The sequence below is a fragment of the Frieseomelitta varia genome, unplaced genomic scaffold, assembly GCF_011392965.1.
Source record: "Frieseomelitta varia isolate USP_RPSP 00005682 unplaced genomic scaffold, Fvar_1.2 scaffold_64, whole genome shotgun sequence".
In the NCBI taxonomy this organism is placed as follows: Eukaryota; Metazoa; Arthropoda; class Insecta; order Hymenoptera; family Apidae; genus Frieseomelitta; species Frieseomelitta varia.
Window position 1 is genome coordinate 98,387 of NW_025110412.1, and position 20,949 is coordinate 119,335.

The following is a 20,949-nucleotide window of genomic DNA, read 5'->3' on the forward strand; positions in this document are numbered from 1 at the left end:
TTTTTTTCTTTCAGCGTGATCAATTCTCGTCGTATATTGCAGACAAATCCAATGTACACGAGGCACCCTTTAACGTTTCACATTTTCCCACGGCCCTCTAAATTATTTTTCCCTCTTTCGCTTGGCGAATTTACGTATGACGATATTCCCTGCGGGACTCGCCGGTTTAACAGATCAAGTAAATCCCATTGAACGTCATTATGAATTCCTGTAGTAATTCCGTTTTTTTCATTCTCAGGGAGTGAGATCGATGTTAGAGTCCGCGCGCGATACGTAACAATAAATAGCCGAGTTAATTAAGAATTCATCTTGCGAGTGAATAATTGCTATTGTCTGGATGCAATTACGTCGCCGTTAAGTCCCGCGATGCGCTAGTTCGAACCACATGATGAATAAATAATTCAGGCGATAGATAATCATGATAATAGAGAACGGCTGGAAACTATTGTCATTTAATTTATATTACAATAAATTGGATTGTAAATTTGCTTGTGATTAGGTATGCACTGTTGTGAAGAAAGTTTAAGCTTTGTTCCTTTTGCTTTCAAGGAACTGAGATAATAATAATAATTTATAAATAATATATAGACTAATGTAATTTACAACATACGTATATAATTGTAATTCATGAGATAATATTTACTCTATGAATAAAATTTATTTCTCCTCTTTGTCGTTTCTTAAAAGAAGAAAAAAGAAATAGAAACCTGGAGATAATAATATTAGAGAATTATCGTAAATTTTCATTTGACGCGCGAAAGAGGCTATTAGATCGAATATCTATTGGTTCAGTTCATGCTATGCGAATTATAAATTTTTTTTTTTCCACGAATAGATGAACTTTGGTCCCTTTATATCTGAAAAGATGAGAACTTAAATATCATCGTAATATTTTTTGGAAGCAGATAGAAACTATTAAATTTAGGTTAATAATTGATTCCCTGATGAGTAAAAACCAGAGAAAAAAATATAATCTTCATTTCTCGTTTCTCGAAAATATGAAAAGAAATAGAAATTTGTACGTGTGCAGACACGGGAAAATTGTTGCAATATTTTTGGCCTACGTGAAATAGCTAGAAATATTGCATTCAAATCGGATACATATTGGTTCAATTTATCCCACGTGAATTACAAGCTTGTTCCCTATGAACAGACGGAAAAAAATTTAATTTTTGTTTCGCTTTTCGAAAATATAAAAAGAAATAAAAATACATTGTCCATGTGTATAGATAACAACTTGAAAATTGTTGCAATATTTTGGAACATGTGAAACAGCTAGAAACTATTGGACTTTGATCGATATTGATTCAATTTATACGTGAATTACAGACTTGTTCTTGACGAATGGACGAAAAGAAATTTAATCCTTGTTTCGTTTTTCAAGAAAGCAAGAAGAAATGGAAATAATGGATTAAATAAATAAACAGAAGATTTCGGGAGAAACAGAAATATACAAAGTTTGAATGTTTGAAAGTGTAGAATTTATAATACGTAAATTTAATCCACTTATGAGTGAGCAAACTCATTTTCTCTGAACAGACGAAGGAAATTTGATCTTTAATATCTTTTTTGATCTAAAATATCCTTTCCACGAAAGCGTGGATGTGTGAAATGTATAAATGAGAGAAAGGCCACGTGGCATAATAAAATTCTTCTCTTGGAGAATCTGCTGGTTACCTCAACAGTAATAAACGTAAATGAGTTGACAGTATAAATCAACGTTAGCGTGTGTCTCTCGGAAAGTGGATGGCTACGAGTGTATTGCCAGGTTCGGACGTTTCCACTCTCAAAGTTTATTCATTAAAGCCAGAAGTACCCTGTACAAATTTTAGCAAATCGTTTAAACTCGGAACACCCACGACCTACAGCTTCGACACTGTTCAAACCCTTATAGAACTGTAATATGCGAAAGAGAAACTTGCGAAATCGCTTTTACGAGATATCGGGCGGAAAATTCACTTAATAAATAATAATTTCGCTAGAAAACGAGAACAATATGCGTGAGAATTTCGTATTTTAGAAAACACCGTGACTGCGACTGCATTATTGAACTGATCAGTATTATAATCTGCGTGAAAATGTAAGTAAAAATAAGAAAAGAAGTTTGTTTGTAAACCATTTGTTACAAAATCAGAGTGACAGGAATAATTGAAACTAACAGTATGCAAAAGGCTATGCTTTGAAATAACACTCACAGTGGAACGAGAGTCGGAATAATTGGAAATTCCAATTCAACGATTAAAAATTCCATGCTACAATAGCAACAATATGAAATATTAATGCTTTCATAGAAGTAATATAGAATAATAAAAAATTTCTTTCCAATGGCAGAAAATCTTGACATTTACTTATCAATCAATTAATGATAACTGAGCAAGAAAATGACATTTTTCAACATTTTGTGGAATAATTTCACACTATAAAAATAATTATAGTAATTATTAGTATTACTACTATATATATTATTAGTAATTATTATTATTATATAGTATTATTAGTAATTAATATTATTATATATTATTATTATTATTTAGTATTATTAGTGATTATTATTATTATTACTATATACTATATTATTATTATATAGCATATAACTATATAGTATATTATTATTATAGTATACTATACTATATATATTATTAGTATATAGTATATAACTATATAATAATATATTATGTAATATATAGTATATAGTATACTATACACTATATTATATTATATAGTATTATTAGTAATTATTATTATTATTACATATTATTATTATATAGTATTATTAGCAATTATTATTATTACTATATAGTATTATTAGTAATTATTATTATTATTATATAGTGTTATTATTATAATAATTATAATTAATTATTGTAACAATATACAATAACACTAGAACTACCAACGAAGTGTAAAATTAACAAAGGAAAGGAAAAAAAGTGGAAGAAATAAATTTGCAACACGACGATATTTGTTTTAGATTCAAAATAACATTTGAATCTCAGTAAGATATCCTACACAATTTCTAACAAACGTTAGAATTACTGGCCAGGTTTCGGCAGTTCTAGGGGAACGGTAACGATATTCTCCAAAGACTCACGTGGACCATGATAGGTTCGGAGATGTCACCGTTGGTCAAGGGCTGTTCAACGTGTCCCTGAGGGGGTGGCGTGTCGACGAGGAACGGCGACCTCGGTGGTTCCTCGCTCTGGGTTCTGTGAAGAGGTTCGTGATGCTCCGTTTCATCCTTGCCAGCCGCGCCGGCCTGACCTCCCAACGGCGTGCCCAGTTGCCCGGCCTCCGAGTAGCTCTTCGTCAACTTTCTGCCGTTGAACAGGCCGTTGGTCTGCGCCCCTTGCGACACCATCTTCACCCGATGGATCGTTCGGGGGCTGAGCGTGACCGGCACTCGGCCACGGAACACGGCTGGCATCTCCGTCTGCGTCGCCTGGGTTTTCATCGCTCCGCGTTTCGGTGGCTTCTCTGAAACGAAATTCACGCTAAATCGGCGAAATCGGCGGCTAACGAGCCAGTCGTTCCCCCAGTCCAAAGGGAAAAGAAGAAACGGAGGGACAGAGGATGCAGACGTGACGGGAAGAAAGGCGACGCTGTTGGAAAAGGGAGCAGAGGTAAATCACTTTAGCTCCGTTCGTGTGTTAGCCTGGTTTGGGAGAGGAAGAAGATTCGATCTGAAGATCCTGTTCGGAAGAAGTTGCCTCGTCTGGTGGTTTGGAGAATTGTCGATATTCTTTTTTTTTTTTTTCTTTGAAAAAGGAGTTGAATAGACCTGTTTCTTTCTTCATAATCATCAGCTCTTGGAAAATTAAAAAGAAAAGCAAATTTTTATCATATCTCGCGCGATTGAAATTAATTTCAACTAAAACTTCCAAAATTGAACAGTACAGACAATGTAATATAGCACAGTATAGTATAATAGAATATAGTATAGTATAGTATAGTATACTATATTATATTATATACTATAGCATAGTATAGTAGAATAGAAAATATAAATATAAATGTAAATGTAAATGTAAATGTAAATGTAAATGTAAATGTAAATATAAATATAAATATAAATGTAAACATAAATATAAATATAAATATAAATATAAATATAAATGTAAATATAAATATAAATATAAATATAAATATAAATGTAAATATAAATATAAATATAAATATAAATATAAATGTAAATGTAAATGTAAATGTAAATATAAATATAAATATAAATATAAATATAGTATAGTATAGTATGCTATACCATACTATATTCTATTACTATAGTAGAATAGAATATAGTATAATATAGTATACTATACTATACTATATTATATAATAGAATATAATATAGTATAGTATAGTAGAAATATAATATTTATATTGCAACACATTAGACCCAGTATAATTATTTCACTAAACTGTAAATTCTTGAACGTTCGAATACAGAATTCAGACCTCGGAGTTGAAAATATTTCTTTTTCCTATCGCAACATCGAATTTTTCCAAAATCGAGGATGACGAAGAAAGATTTGTAATCCGTTCTGTTCTTCAGCGCGCAAAAGTTTACCTGTGACGTGTGTTTATTCACTGTTTAAAATATGAGAAGGAAAATATGGAAATTTCACAGTGTAATGATTCGTGTCATAATCTGTTTAATGTAGAAAATGATTGTGTGCTTTCAATTATGGATCCATTATCCGGTTTGTTATTTCAAATTCAGATAATAAATGAGATGAAATAATACGACGAAATTAATTGAAGAGGCTGCATTGTCGATACTAATGAGCAGCCGAAATTGATTGACGTTATCGATGAAAATTACAGAAGCATAAAAGAATATTTCATTTACAATGTCCATTGAATTTATATTTTTTATAATTGATACCACCTGTACAATGCAAATTTATGAAACAACGTGAAACAACATAATTTTATTAAAAAAAAAATCATAAAAATAGCTGACAGAGAAAGTTCGATTGTAGTTCTCTCGGTTCGTTGTAATGTATTCGTCGTCTTAATGAAAAACATTGTTCATTATAGTGTTCATTCTCAACCATTAAATATTATAGTGATTGAAAGTACTTTAAATACTTCACAGATTTTTCTATATTACCTGCACTATAGAAAATATATATAAATATAAATATTAAATATAAATATAAATGTATTATATAATACATAAATATATATATTATATATATAAACATATTAAATATAAATATAAATATATTATATAATATATAAATATATGTATTATATATATATATAACATTATTAAACTTTTTAATTTCACACAAACACTAAGATCTTTCCATTATATTAATAATAGAATGGATATTAATTTTTATAATTGTCTCAACTCGATACTAAACGAACAAATTAAGTTGAAAAGGAAAAAAAGTGATCATCGTAACGATACTTTTAATATCGTTTCTCTCCAAAAGCGAATGAATCAACGCGACACAAGAACAGCAACGAATCAAGCAATTTCTACCTGCCGCGAATCTCGTTCCCAGACGTATTCTCGAGAAACATATTCTCGAGAAAGTTGCCACAAAGTGGACGAGTAAGAAGCGGATATCATTCGTCGTAGAGATTATCCTGGCAATATAATTTACGCGAACCCTGTAATTCGACGTTCGTTAGGAATTAATTGAGGAAGCGAAATTAACGCTTTCACCTATCTCCTCGTAGTAACTCGCATATCGAAGATCTAATGTCAATGCGACGGGACTAGCCCCTCTATCGTTTCCTACGAGGAGAGACAGAGAGAGAGAGAGAGTTTAATATCGATTCTCACTCGAACCTCGACTATATTGGCAATTTGTTGGCTAATATTGAACTAACAGTCGGGTCGAAGGCAAGAAGTTAGTACCACGGAGGAGCTGATAATTTGTACACGTAATAGCGAAATAGAAATGTCCAAGTTCTCGAAATTTCGGATCGTGATAAGAGACTTGGCTGCTATACATTCAGAAAATGATCGTTTGAATGATTAATAGAATATTAACGAGCAAAATTCTCTGCTTCGCGGTGCTATTCGAAAGTTTTCGAATAATTGGTGACAATAAAATGACTGTTTGAAATATCAACGAACTGCAAAGTACACTCTATTTTAACATTGTTGCACGAAATTGAACAAACTACGCGCGACTGAATTTCTGAGGTTAGGATTTCCCTCGCATACGTATGTTCCTCGAAAGTATTTATTATGGGTATGAAATTCTTGAAATCTTATCAGAGCACTTCCCACCCCGGTAATATCCAATAAACGTGCCCTTTCAAAAATTCAATTCTGGATCATTAAAGCACACGACGAAGGTAAGTACATATCAGCCGGCCTGGAAATGAATTCAATCTATTTCCCGTAATGCGGGCTAAAATATGGATGATCGCCTATTTGTAGATATCCCGTTCGCGTCGATCCTTTTCTTTTCGTTTTCTCTCTTCCCTTTTTTTTTTTTTTTTTTTTTTATTCGCCGTTTTATGGAAGAATAAAATTGAATTCACGGTATTCCGCTCCTCTTACACGTACTTTCTCGCAGTTGTAACTGAAGAATGGTCGAAGACGTGAAAAAGATCGTGGAGGAGAAAATTGATCGGTATAAAGAGCGTCTACTCTTCTGCGGATTTACTTTTTTCGTAAATGCAACGTTGCACGTAGAAACTTCGTCTTTTTCAACCCCCCTGCGCTGGCAACTGGTTCGCGGACCATAACGAGTGACCGAACCGTATACAATCATTCGTCGCTTTCTCTTTCTTTTGAACTCGTCAGTATATAAATTTATTATTTATATTTTATTAATTTATTGTTTATTTTTTTAATATGTATTATTTATTTTGTCTGGGTTATACTTGAATATACTTAAAACTGAGAGAATGTTGCAACTCTCGCCTCTGTAAAAAGGTACTGAATGTGTGTCGAAAAATTGTTAGTTCAGGGGATATTTTAACTATAATTTATGTGTGAAAGACAAATGTGTTCTTGTCCTTCCTCATCTTTCGTATGGTAAATTTTACGAAGTTGAAGTCAAAGTATTTATCAAAGTAAATAATTTTTCATCGAGCTTCGTTCGATTAATGTATAAAAGAAATGTACAAAAGAAAGTTGCGTTTGAATTTTCTATGAACATCGTCGCATTTACGAAGAAAGCAAGCCTGTGGAGAGGTAGATCCTCTTATACCAATCAATTTTCTCTTCTGCAACATTTTATCTCCTAACATTCCTGGGATATAACCTGTTACAGTTACGAGAATCAACCTGCGTATCGCATTACCGTCGAAAAGAGAGAGTACATTCGCATTTATAAATTACCCGGCATTTGCTCATTTCGAACAAAATGATTACAACATCAATATCATTCCTTCGTGTGATTCCGTTTAATTTTCGTTCATAATATCTTGAGAAATTAATTGTGTAACTTAAATAAATTTTATCAATTCGAAATCTTGGATGCAAAACTATGGATTTATACGAAATTAATAAATAACTTGATTATATCATCCTAAGAACGTGGGAGTCATTTAATGTGAAAACTAGAGTGAAGTCACTGGTGACTATAGCGATTTGCTACAAAAATATGTAACGAACATTTAAGTATTTTATATTTCTCTTGAATTTTCAAAAATTCCAAGATCGAGAAATGTGAAACACAAATTTTAATAGCTTCGAATAGCCAATAATAGGAATTATGATTAAAAAATAAAAGAAACAGTATCATGCACTATAGTGAATGGATTGAAATAGAATGAAAATAGACTTATGCAGATAGATAAATACAATTTGAAAATTTGTATAAATTATTTAAAGAATTTAGAAAAAAAGCAATGTATTATAATTAAGATTATAGCTTATCATTAATAATCACAGATGATTTAATGTAACTACATTTTAATTATATTAAGTGCTCGATGATATATGAACAAAAGTTGATCTAACTGTTGAATTTTCATATTGTTTTATGCTATTTTCTCCCGAGAAGATAAGAACCTAGCATTATCTCTTCGTTGTTAAAGGTGTAAGCTTCCCATGATATTATTACGGAGAAAGTATAATTTTTCACAGCGTCCATTTTTCACGAGTTTCGTATTTGAAGACTCTTGCAGAAAACACTCTGAAAGTATTGAAATATTTTGTTGTTTTATCGGAAAATGTTGTACGTGCCAATAAGAATAACTGTACTACACAATTAAGTTTACTTTCCCTCCATTTCCTCAATTTCCTTCTCATAATTTAATTTCCCCTAATTTCCTCTTTAATCTTCCTCAAAATACAAGTAACTTTTTCCATTATATAAAAAAATTAGCAATAGCATTCCGAGATTATTACATTGTTTCCAAGTTCAACTGAAGAAAAAATTGAAAAAAACCACTATAAATGCTACATCAAATTTTTTCAGTGTCAAATTGATATGCTTTTGTGATACTACTTTTGTAATTTACTTACAAGTAAAAAGAACATATTAAAAAAAATAGTAAAAGGAACTTATTAAAGAAAACTAATATTAAAAAATATTTAAAAAAATATTAAATATTAAATATTATAAAATATTAAAAAATATTAAATATTAAATATTATAAAATATTAAAAAATATTAAATATTATAAAATATGAAAAATATTAAATATTAAACTTTTATTTTCTATACCAGTAATTTAGGATCAAATATCTCTTTGTTAGGATTCGCAATATTTCTTTTTATAAATGGCACACTGAGTTTTCCTTTTATAATGGTATTCTTCATTTCTTCAAAGAAATGGCACTAAAAATATAATCTTCTTTTAACGTAAATTCAATTTCTCTATTAATTTCTTTAATTTCTTTATCTAAAAGTAGGACAGACATTTATATTTCGTAATTTAAAAAAAATTTTATAAATAATTTGAAGTTAATTAATATATTTCCCCTCTTAAAAAATTTGATTTCTGGCAGTTATACTAGACTATTAATTTTAATTAGAATGCACATAATATGATTTAAAATAACGTAATGACATGTATAATACAATGTAATATAAATCTATAATAAAATACGGTGATTCTTGTAACATTTGGCGCGCAAAACAATTTTCCATCAAGATTCTATTTCTCTTCTAATATTCTAAAAAAGAGAAAACATGAATTCACATGAAAATCCTTGGTCTATTAATCACCAACTGAATGTCCGTTAAAAAACGAAAGCTACGTATCGGCTTTTCCTTTTTATCGCTAGTTCGTGCTGGAACAATAGAACTATTTCACTTTGATAGGCTGTTTCTTAATCACGAATGATTGATGAAGTGTCATCAAGATGTCCAACTTTTTAAGATTTCCATTGCCACTTTACTAGAAACCTGCATCTTCGTGAGAACAAAGCTTCTGCTTACGTCATTGTATTACACCGGATAATAAAAATAATTAATAAGCGAAAGCTCGTCGTTTCGAAAAACCTATGCAATATTGAAGATTCGAAGCTCTACGTAGAGAATTATTGCGAAAAACTGCTGGAAAAAAAAGGACGACAGGAAGTGCTCCGTTTCGTAAATACTTCACTAAGAACTTCATTAATAAATTGCGAATTTTTAAACACGTTCATGACAAATCCAGAGATGCAGAAATGCATACTAAACATTAAAATATATTTAAATTAAGTAATTTTAGGCACAATAGGTACAAATAATTTTTGTAGATTAACATTCAATCCAATATAATGAAAAGACAATATTTAATAAGTAAAATAATTTTTAAAAGTTCTGCCTTTTCAATTATCCTCGCAAGATACAAAATTACGTAAATTCGCAGTCTATTTACAAAAGTTCCATTCCCATAAAAAAGGAATATAATTCGTTTCACGATTAATTTATATCGTGAGTTATTAATAAATAGCAACGCACAAACAAATCAAAACTCACGCTATAAAATAATATTACTCAACAACAGGAAATTATCCTGTTGAATTTCCTTTGTGCATTTATATTAACAGATTACGTAGATTGTCAATATTTCCACAAAATACATTTATTAACGCTTCAATAAAACAATAAGCATATATTGTCTTCAACGTGGAAATATTTTAATTCTTTGTGCTAAAATTTCATTTATTTACCTTTAATAATAAAAATATATTTTTAAATATATTAAATTTTAAAATATATATATATAATAAATATAATAAATATATTAATATATTAATAATTAATATAAATATATTAAATTTTAAAATATAATATATATAATAAATACAATAAAAATATATTTTTAAATATTTTAAATATATTAAATTTACATATATATTTAAAAGTGTTAATTAACAAATGAGAACCTATTAACAATATTAGCAACAGACAGACTACAACAATTCAGTCCAAATTAATTTATGTGTGAATTTCGGAGTCGATCCAAGTTAGAGAACTTCTTCTTATATTTTTGAACTAGATATTAAATTCATTAAAAAAAAAAAAAACTAATAAGTATCTTTGTTCAAAATTAGTTGAAATGCAAAACTGACTGGCAGAAGTGTCAAAAATTCTTTTTGGAAAGCTTTACAAAGACATTACATATTTTCTTGTATTCCAAATGCAAATATTCAATAAAACATTACGTACTCAGTTTTCTCGTCTGTTACAACACAACAAATAGTTAATGTACTTCCCAGCAATCCATACGTAAACAATTAATATCATTTCCATAATTGTTCCATAATTCTATTTCTAAAAATTAAAAGAACGTTGAAATACTTTTATGACATTAGTGCCATTTCTTAATCCTCAGTGGAAACTCTTGCAGAGAGTTTCAGCATCGAGCAACTTTTGTTACTAATTCCGTCTCTATTATTGGTTGAAACACCGCAAGAAGTTCGAAGCCTTAATTACGCGAACCTTAAATGCCCGCGGAAACTTCTCGCTCGGTGATCTGGTTTGGCGTGGCTTCAGGCGGAGAAAAATTTCAAGCGCGAGCCGTGTCCCATTGAAACGTTCCCTCTAAAGGGTTCTTTTGGCACAATGTTCAGCTTTAGTTTCAAGTTACGTTCACAGGATCTATTTAGATTGCACGTAGTAAACGTGTACGTACTTTCGAAGGGACAGCAAGTCTGCAAGTCCTCGCGAGAAAAACGAGACGCGAGTAAACCGTGAAAAATGCGAGCGCGTGAAAATTGACCTCCAAGGTGCTGAGACGTTCTGAGACTCGTGGAAAAATACGCGGAATTTCAACGAAACGTATTTTCGTAGCGTTGAATGGCGTGCATTAACGTGTCGTCTGCTTTTGATTTATTCCAATTAAGAAATAAATAAAAGCCCAAGTTTTCACAAAAGCCCGAGTATCAAATTTTGCACATAGTACAAAACTCTGTACAAGTATATATGTACATCAGCAAATTTCGATCGTTGCAAATGTTTTGCAATTTATTTATTAGTTAAAATTCAGACAGATTCTGGAAAGACTTTAACGAGCCTTGTATCTAGCTCTTTCAGACAAATGTAAAGAAAATTGAATATTCAAACACTGAATATAAAAAATACTCAATGCATTCGTGTACATGGATGTATAATCATACATTCGAATATTGAATATTTGTCGAAATACGTGCACGTTCAAAAAATGCATTCCTAATTTCGGACTTTCGGCAAATTTTCGTCGCTCAACGCGGGCTAATTCGTTTTGATACAGATTTTACGCTCGCGGCCTTTAATGAGGCATTAAGACACTTTGACGAGTTAACTTCGTGCAGGATAAATACACGCAAAACGTTGGGCAACGTTGCGCGCAATTACTCCAGGCCGCAACGTTAATTACCGTATTTACTGGAGAAAAGGGACTCACCGAGGACAATAACTCGGGGCTCGTTAGCGGTGTACGGATGCATCATGGGTAAAGTTGAAGGAAGCATGGCGTTCTGTATCGTTGGCTGTGAATCTATGAGGCGTTCCTGGTTCTGCGGTCTCGGCGGGCTTCTGCTCCTTGGAACGTCAAAGGACGTGAGAGTGTGCGATCTCGCGAAGCTCACGTGCTTCGTTTTCGGTGCCTGGGAGGTGGGCGGCGGTGGTGCTGGCGGCAACACAGGCCGAGGGCCCTCCAATTTCGTTGACTCTTCGTCCTCCGGTAGCCATGTGTACCTGCAAACAGGAAAGTTCATCTTCTAATTTACAAGTAGGGGAAATAAAACTTACTCCTCTGTTATTCATTATATTTATTTCTGTTAACTTCAGTAATTATCTTTAACTTTAATAAATTTTTTTCAATTAATAAAAAAGTCAATTTAGAAAAGAAAATTCCGCCTGAGCGTGGATTTAATCGAATTTCGAAATTTATATTACCATTTTCAATAACTTTCTTTTTTAATTAGATTATTATCTTTAATTTTTAACATTGAAATTACTTTATTAATTCCTATAAATTTTTATTATATAATTAATATAATTATATTATTTTTATTTATAATATTATATACAAATATAATGTTATAAATAAATAATTTATTTATAGTATTATAAATAAAATTTAATAAATAATATTTATAAATAAATAAAATAAATAAAATATACAAATAAAATAAATAAAATAAATAAAATACATAAATAAAATAAATAAAATAAATAAAGTTTATAAAATTATTTTGTGTAAATACCGAATGTTACACTTTGGACGTTTTATTTATAAATATTATTTATAAAATATTATTTATAAAATATTTATAAATAAAACGTCCGAAGTGTAACATTCGGTATTTACACAAAATAATTTTCTTTACCGATTTAGATCTTTAAAAAGAATGAATTTGCATAAATAATCATTACATCATTACCGCTGGCCAACATTGAACATATATTTTTTCTACTGAGAGATCTCGACAACGAAATTTAGGTCCTTTATCCCACAATTTCTGTTTTCTTTCCTCTATTTCCCTTTATTTTTTGATAAATTTTCCGATTCCGTATATTCGACGGTTTCATTTTCATAAAAGCACGCATTGTTTATTGCCGCTGTGTTTGAACGAACGTGGTACGTGCAAATATTATTCATATTAGTGCAAATGTATGCCGCGATGTACAGAAATTTCATCGGAAACGAATGGATACTATCGGAGATATATGCCACATTAAATAAAATTTTCCGGCTTGCTCAATTCACTCGCCGTGCGTAATGAAAGAATATTGGGAATTATAAATTTTGTAATTGAATAAGGAAGGGAACAATCAAGTGTTTAATTGTTTAAAATTACAGGGCAAATATTCTCTATATTACATAATAATTACAGTGGTTCACGAAGGAATTTAAAAATTTGCGGACAATTTCTGTGAATATATTATACAAGACATTCTGGAATTTTATAAACGCTACAACAAATATTATAATTGTATTGGCAAAATTTTAAACGAGCTTTTGAATATACATATATGTAATTCATAAAAGATACTCGCATATAGTCTTATTTTCTAATGAATTTATTAACTCTTACATTTCATTTTACTTTTATTCCATTTCATTTCATTTCAGCTCCTACATCTCATTTTCATTTAATTTTTAAATTAAAGAACTTTTCAATTCCATGCAATTTTTATAGTTACATGAAGATACTATTAACTGATACGTATTAAATTATAGTATTAAATTGAAAAAGTTGCATAGAATTAGAAAAAGTTCAAAAATTAAATAATTAAATGAAACGTAGGCGAACACAAAGCGAACGCGCAATCACGCGATCTTTTTATATAGATAAAGAGATCTAGCCGAATGTAAACTGTCCTCGAACGTCATGGCTTCATACCTCTCGCGCTGAGAATGAAGTGCCACGCACGTCGAGAAACTCTTTCGTCCCAAATTGCAACATTCTCTCAGTTTCAAATATATTTAAGTGTAAACCCAGGCAAAATAAACAATAAATTAATAAAAAAAAAAAAAAAGTAAATAATAAATTTACTACTGACGAGCTCAAAAGAAGAAGAAAGCGACGATTGATTGTACACGGTTCGGTCACTCGTTATGGTCCGCGAACCCGCAGTTGCCAGCGCGAGGGGGGATGTTAAACAGCGTCGTTTCAGCCGCGGAACGTAAAATGAAAAGGCGGAGGCGTTGCGCGGACGCGTGCACGAGCTTTCTGGCACCGATGATCCAACAGGTGTCGCGGAAGAACGTTTCATAATCGCGAGACAATGGCCGGGGCGTTAACGATCCAAAGAAAGCGCGTCGCGTTTTCTTTTTTCCTTTTTCTCTTCTTTTTCTTTTTTTTTTTTTTTTCTTTTTTTTTTTTTCTACCGGATGACATTAGGATAAAAGCAGACCGGCAGGGGGTTTCCTTGGCCGTGGATCCGCGCGGCTTAATTAACCGGTTAGCCGATAGACATTTATTTCTGCCCGGGGACACGCCGGCTTTTTATTTAACACGCCACGACGAACGATATTGCCACACGCACGGCTCCGGCTACATTCTCGTTCCCATTGTGTCGGTGAGAAACCGATTCTCACGTGTGACAGGCATTATCTCGCGAGAAAAGTGGGTGACGCCCAGGCGACGTTGCTGCCGCGACGCTGCAACAACGACCTAAATAAATTGCACTTGGACTACCGTCTGTACGTCGAGGGGTGCGTAATAACCTCGCCCCTCCGCAGCCACTCTCTTTCCTACGATTTTAATAAACAGAATTTCGCCTCTACGTCTCTTGTTTCCTGTTTCTTCTTCTTCTTCTTTCTTTTTTCGAGAAACGTGTAATTCCTGAGTCTTTGAAGAGAGAGGAGGCCAGGTTATGATAATTTTAATTGCGAATAAAAGGGTGGACGAACGTGCGCTTGCTACTTTAAATTGCACGCAAGAAGTGAGAAAAGTTAGTTTCAAGAAAGATATTTGATCTCTAAGTATGTCATTTGAAAAGTGATTATTTGAATGTTTAGTAGTTCCCTGTTTTAAGAGAGACATTAATGTTTAAATGTTATTTAAAAGTGAGATGCAATGAAGTGATTGTAAGAATGTCTGTAATGTTAAAAAAATTAATTATTTCTTGTTATAGTTTAATGAACATAATTCGAATTGGGTGATATACTGGCAAACAAAGGAAAGTTTAACCCTTTGTGTCTATTATTTTTTCGACCTGAAATTGTATATATTCTGTGGAATTCGAATCTGAAGATTAATAAAAAATTCCAATTCTACGTTTCGACATACTTTACGTTTAATACGATGTAATGTAATAAGCTGATTTATGATTTAAAAAAAATAATAATAATAATCGTAAGGCAAGCAGTTAAAATAATTAGCACGTGTATAACGTGTGTTTCATAATTAGATGACTTTTGGTCGACACTAATAACAGCGATTTATTCTGACCTGTACGTTAATCTATTCATTCGTTTTATTAAATAAAATTCCATTTCATAAAATTATTGATTAACTCGTGGCACTCGCTTTTTCAACTTCCTTTCGTCCACCACGTATCAACGAATGGGATGAATTTTAATCATAATTTCTCTTGGTGTTATTGCGTGAAATGGTGACATACAGAAACGTACTGAAATACAGTATTGTTCTATTATTTTATATTTATTTAATACTTACATAACATTTGAAGCAAATATGATAAAACTTATCTGAAGATTCTATTCTTCTTACTTATTATAAACACAATTAAACTAAATAAAACAATCGAATACTTTGTATAATAGTCTATTCTTATAAATATTCTAAAAATGGTCAAATAAGTGAAAAGAATTTTAAATGCTACAAGTGACTAAATAACATTTAAGAAAAGGAAGAATACAGTCGCATTGCACTTTCATTTGAAACGTAATATTTCGTAAAAATTCCACAAACAAAAACACGTACAAAAGTGCAGCGTGTTGATTATACAGTTGCCTTGAAAAAAGATATATCATTAAGCTGATCTGACTAACAAACGTGATCTAATCAAGAGCACTCTCAGGTCCTTATTCGCGTCCAATGGCATTGTAATTGCTGGATTAATGTTCAAAGTTACTGGCAGCCCTCTTTAACACGCTGTCGGAATATCTCGACTGGTTATCAACCAGTGTACTACAAGCCAAAGGGATTCGCGAGGACACTTCACGTATCGAAGTTGGAGGATTTAAGTCCAGAGATCGAGACGTCAATCAAAATGAGCTGGAGCACCATTATGCATCAGCCATACGTGATCCGCGGTTTCGAGAGGCACGCAGTTCAACAATAGTTCGAAACTGGTCGAAGACAAAGCACAAAGCGTGCACTTGCCGCGGCTGCTAAGTGTTAACGCATCGGCACACATAATCGGCTTCCCTAACGTGACAATTTTTTTCTTTTTTCCCCGCGATAATAATTAAAAAATCGATCGGAATCACGTGACCACGCGCTTATTTTTCCGCGCGTCGTGCTCGCATCGACGCGCTAACCAAAGTCTAAATACGGCAGCGGGCAACCATAATTTCTCATCGATTGGCTTTGAAGCCAATGTCGACGAAGGCTGCACCGCAGCAATCAGAAATAAACCAAACCCCTTGAGCACGCCATCGGACTCGAGGAGAGATCGGGGCAAGGTGAGAGTAACGAAAAAAAATAAGCGTAATTTCTTTTTACTTCTTGTACACAAAACAGCATCTTAATTGATCCGACGATTTTCTTTTCAATTTTTCGAGGTAAGCATCGCTTATTGAAATCGTAACGGAATTGTTTCGGATGTAAGGCATTGAAACGTTGCGTATAATTTTCATTTATCAACGGAAATTCAGCTTGAAGAAATTAAATTTAAAATTCGAACTGAAGTTTCATACAATGGTTTGTCATTTGCTTCTTCTTTCAAAATCGAAACTATCACTTGCAAGACAGGAAATTAACGAAACAATGTTTCGCACATTAGAAACTAAAATAACAAAATAACAAATAATTCTGCTGTACTACTGTATTACTTCATAACAGTATAATAGTAATAATAATAATAATATTAATATAACAATAATAGTATAAAATAATATATAAATATATTAATATAATAATAAATTAATACTAAATAATTTTGGTTTAAAATTGAAAACCAATTTGTGAATGACAGAAAAAAATAATTCTGCTATGTAGTACGTTCGATTTAATATCTAGAAACTAAAATAAGAAATAATTCTGCTGTACTACTTCATAATAGTATAATAATAATATAATAATAATAATATTAATATAATATTAATATAATAATAATAGTATATAAAATAATATATAAATATATTAATATAATAATAAATTAATACTAAATAATCAAAATTAAAAACTAATTTGTGAATGACAGAAAGAAATAATTCTGCTATGTAGTACGTTCGATTTGATATCTAGAAACTAAAATAAGAAATAATTCTGTTGTACTACTGTATTACTTCATAATAGTATAATAATAATAATAATATTAATATAATATTAATAATAGTACAATAATAATAATATTAATATAATAATAATAGTAAAATAATATATAAATATATAATATATTAATATAACAATAATGGTATAAAATAATATATAAACATATTAATATAATAATAAATTAATACTAAATAATTTTAAAATTGAAAACTAACTCGCGAATGACAGAAAGAAATAATTCTGCTACGTACGGTTTAATATCTAGAAACTAAAACTAATTTGCCAAGTGCTGATCATTCGCTTTAGACAACACACAATTAAACTCGTCTTGTATCACTGACTCGAGCATACGCGCGAATTGTACCAAAAAAAATTAGACTGTGTTATCGACAGAAATAAAAATAAAACTGCCGCCCCCCCCCCTTTTATTGTATTTCCTCGATTTCTTCTCTCGATCGTACGTTTCTCTCCTCAGCAGTAGCAATAACCAGTCGATAACGAGGTTTCGCGAAAGCGTCACGTCAGACAGCTGGAGGGGGTTACAAACTCCCGAACATCCTTCTTAAGATTCTGGCCGGTGCCCCGGTGTATTTTATACTCGAAGTTCCGAGTGGTTAATTCCTCTCGGTGCCACTTCGGGAATATTTACACCGTCGAATCACGGCACCGCGAACGACGACGATGTCTCTCATCGTGCGGCAAACCTCCTTTACGCCCTGAGAGAATATTATCGCGGCAAACACGGTGCTAAATTTGTCGCACAACTCGATATTAACGAGTTACCGCCACGACGGCCACTCCTATTTCTTCTTTTTTCGAATCTGCTCGCGAAGAAATTGGGAAAGGAACGGACGAGCTACCGAGGATTCAACGACGCGAACGACGACGCTGGTTTATGATTGCCGCGGCCTCATTTGCATTTTCGTGGTTTGCATCCTCGATATTTTCGTTTCCTGTACTAGGCGGTACCACCGTGCAAATGGTATCTAAAGGCATCGTCGTAGATGCGACACGGAATTAATGAAAATATTTCAACAAAGGTGTGAGGGGGAGAGTGAGGCAGAGATAAATCGAAGCGCGTAATTTGCATTTACGATTTAATGCAACGAGTTTGTCGTTGGACGGGGAATGTAGCAAGATCGATGGCGATTGTTTAAACTTTGACGCGTGCTGCGCTCGCGAAAATTAAAATGGAGAGATACTTCTCTGTACATCGTGATTAGAGTAAGCACGAAATTTATTATTCTTTGACAGCTAATGTATAAATTTCGTTCTCTACGAGACTTTCCTTGTTACACCGATACGAAACAGGCGATACGGTATAGTAATAAAAATGGAATATTTCCCAATTCTTGTAGAATTAATTTAATTGAAGAGTTACGAGAACGATTCGGTAATTGAGTCGTTCAGAGACTGAATTGATTATAATATTTGAAATAAATCTCCTTGATAATTATGTTTAACGTCACCATATTAACCAGAGTTAATAACGAATAATTTGTTTCAAAAGCCAGTGTGATTATGCCAGGGATATGCTATTTTATACATTTTATAATAAATTTTAAAAGAAATTTCAAAAGAAATATTTAAAAAAAAAAGAACGTGACAGTTTCTTTATTTTTCATTTTGCAGAGTGAAGAATCGATTTGGAAAATGAACGGCTCATTTGACCGCAACGTAATTATAAAATCTATCAAAACAACAGTTTTTACAACATTAGTTTTTAATATAGCCAATGCATCTAGTCTATTTATAAAGTGTAAATTTTCTCTTTTTAATACTGCTGCAAAAAGTTTACAACTTTCAACATCTTTCGTACTTCTAGTAAAATTTAAAGGCCTGAATGTGATTTGACAATCATTTTTATTAACTATATATATATATATACCATATAACTATTATATATACCACATATAATAATATTAATACCATATATATAATAATATTGATTTTTTAATAATTAATAATTTGTGCATTGCTTTGATTACGGCAACATCCTTTCTGCCATATTCCTTGTGCACTTATTTTTAAGTAATCTAAATTAATAATAATAACGCTTGAATAATGAAACATTATGTGTAATAATGTAATACGAAACTATTAATCCTTTGCACTCCAAACTATTTTTTGAATTTTCCTTTTGGTGCAATTTAACTGGCAATTTAAAAATATCGAGCGTGTATAATATAAGAGTTCCTGTGATGAAAACCGATGTCGAAAGCTGTGACAAAACGTACGTGCGTATTTTTACAATTTTAGGTATTTGCTTTCATCATTTTAGCAAAAAAAAAAAAAAAGAAAAAAAAAATTGCGTGACTTTTGTCCATATGTCAACGAATAAAAATTAAATTTTAATCTTAAACCTTCAAGACTTACCGAGAACAAAAAACGATATTATAAAATATAATATATTATAAAAGCTCCGTTTGCCCACCCTCAATTCAACCAGAGACTATATTATTAAAACATAATGTTATTTAAACCTCAATTCAACCGCCCACCCTCAATTCAACCAGAGACTATATTATTAAAACATAATATTATTTAAACTCTATTTTCGTATATATTGCAGGGAAAAAAGGACGATGAAACGAGAACATCATTTGGAAAACGAAATACCATTTTTTTTTTTATCTTACACTGTATCTCCGCGACTTGCAAACAGAAAACAGACTCACCTTTTCGGGTCGGGGACGGTGCAGAAGGACCTGGGTCTGCGCCGGAAGTAGGAACTCTCGATCCAGTCGGCCTCGTCCTCGAAGTCGTAACGGGACAAACCCCTCGAGTAGGTCGGGTAGGGCTGCCGGTACATGATCTGCAGGGATCGTCGTGGGTAAGGAGCGTCGCAGAGGTTCTCATCGCTTGGCACGCTCCTCACGCAGGCGGATAGGATCGAGGTCCTCGCGGAGGTGCACGGTGACGGGCCCCTGGTCGACAGGCAGCCGAAGAAGCCACCGCCCGACTTCTCCACCGCGTCCAATTGCCGGCTGGTTATGCAATACTGCTCCTTGATGTCCTCGCGCGAGTACAACGGGGTCGCCCTGCGATCCCAGTCGATGCTGATGCTGCCAGCTGGCGCCCCGAAACCACCGTGCAGATCCACCTGGGTCGAGACGTCCACCTGTCACACGCACGCAACGCACGCACCGATTAGTGGGAAATCGATGGAGGATTCGCGGCTTCAACACGAGGCCAACACGATGCAAGTTTAAACACTTGTGACACGCGCGTCGAGAATTTTTTTGCTCCAATATTGCAATACCTTCTCAGTTTTTAACGATAAACTTATTACTTCTCAACAATTTCTATCCAGTGACAGCATACCGGCGAGTTCGAAAAAGAAAGCGACGAATTATCGTGCACGGTTCGGTCACTCATGCCAGCACAATTGGTTAATTTTTTGCGCTGGAATGGAGTGCCACGTTGAGAAATATTGTTCCAAAATTGTAATATCTTCTCAGTTTTAAGTATATTTAAGCAAAACAAACGATAAATTTATTACTTCTCAATAATTTCTATTTAGTGATATCATACCGGCGAGTTAAAGAAAGAAAGTGACGAATGATTGTATACAGTTCAGTCACTCGTTATGGTCCGCAATCAGTTGTCAGCGCAAGTGGTTAACTTTTTGCACCAAAATGGCG

At 32.5% G+C, this 20,949-nt stretch overlaps 1 protein-coding gene across 1 annotated transcript in view; it reads right to left on the reverse strand.

The window, feature by feature from the left end:
* Positions 1–20,949, reverse strand: part of LOC122534788 — a 62,623-nt gene that overhangs the window by 18,967 nt on the left and 22,707 nt on the right. The window contains exons 2-4 of the mRNA XM_043665758.1: positions 19,984–20,426; positions 11,797–12,089; positions 3,092–3,474 (exon numbers count right to left, since the gene is read on the reverse strand). Coding sequence (XP_043521693.1) covers positions 3,092–3,474; positions 11,797–12,089; positions 19,984–20,426 — 1,119 coding nt within the window. The remainder of the gene's footprint in view (positions 1–3,091; positions 3,475–11,796; positions 12,090–19,983; positions 20,427–20,949) is intronic.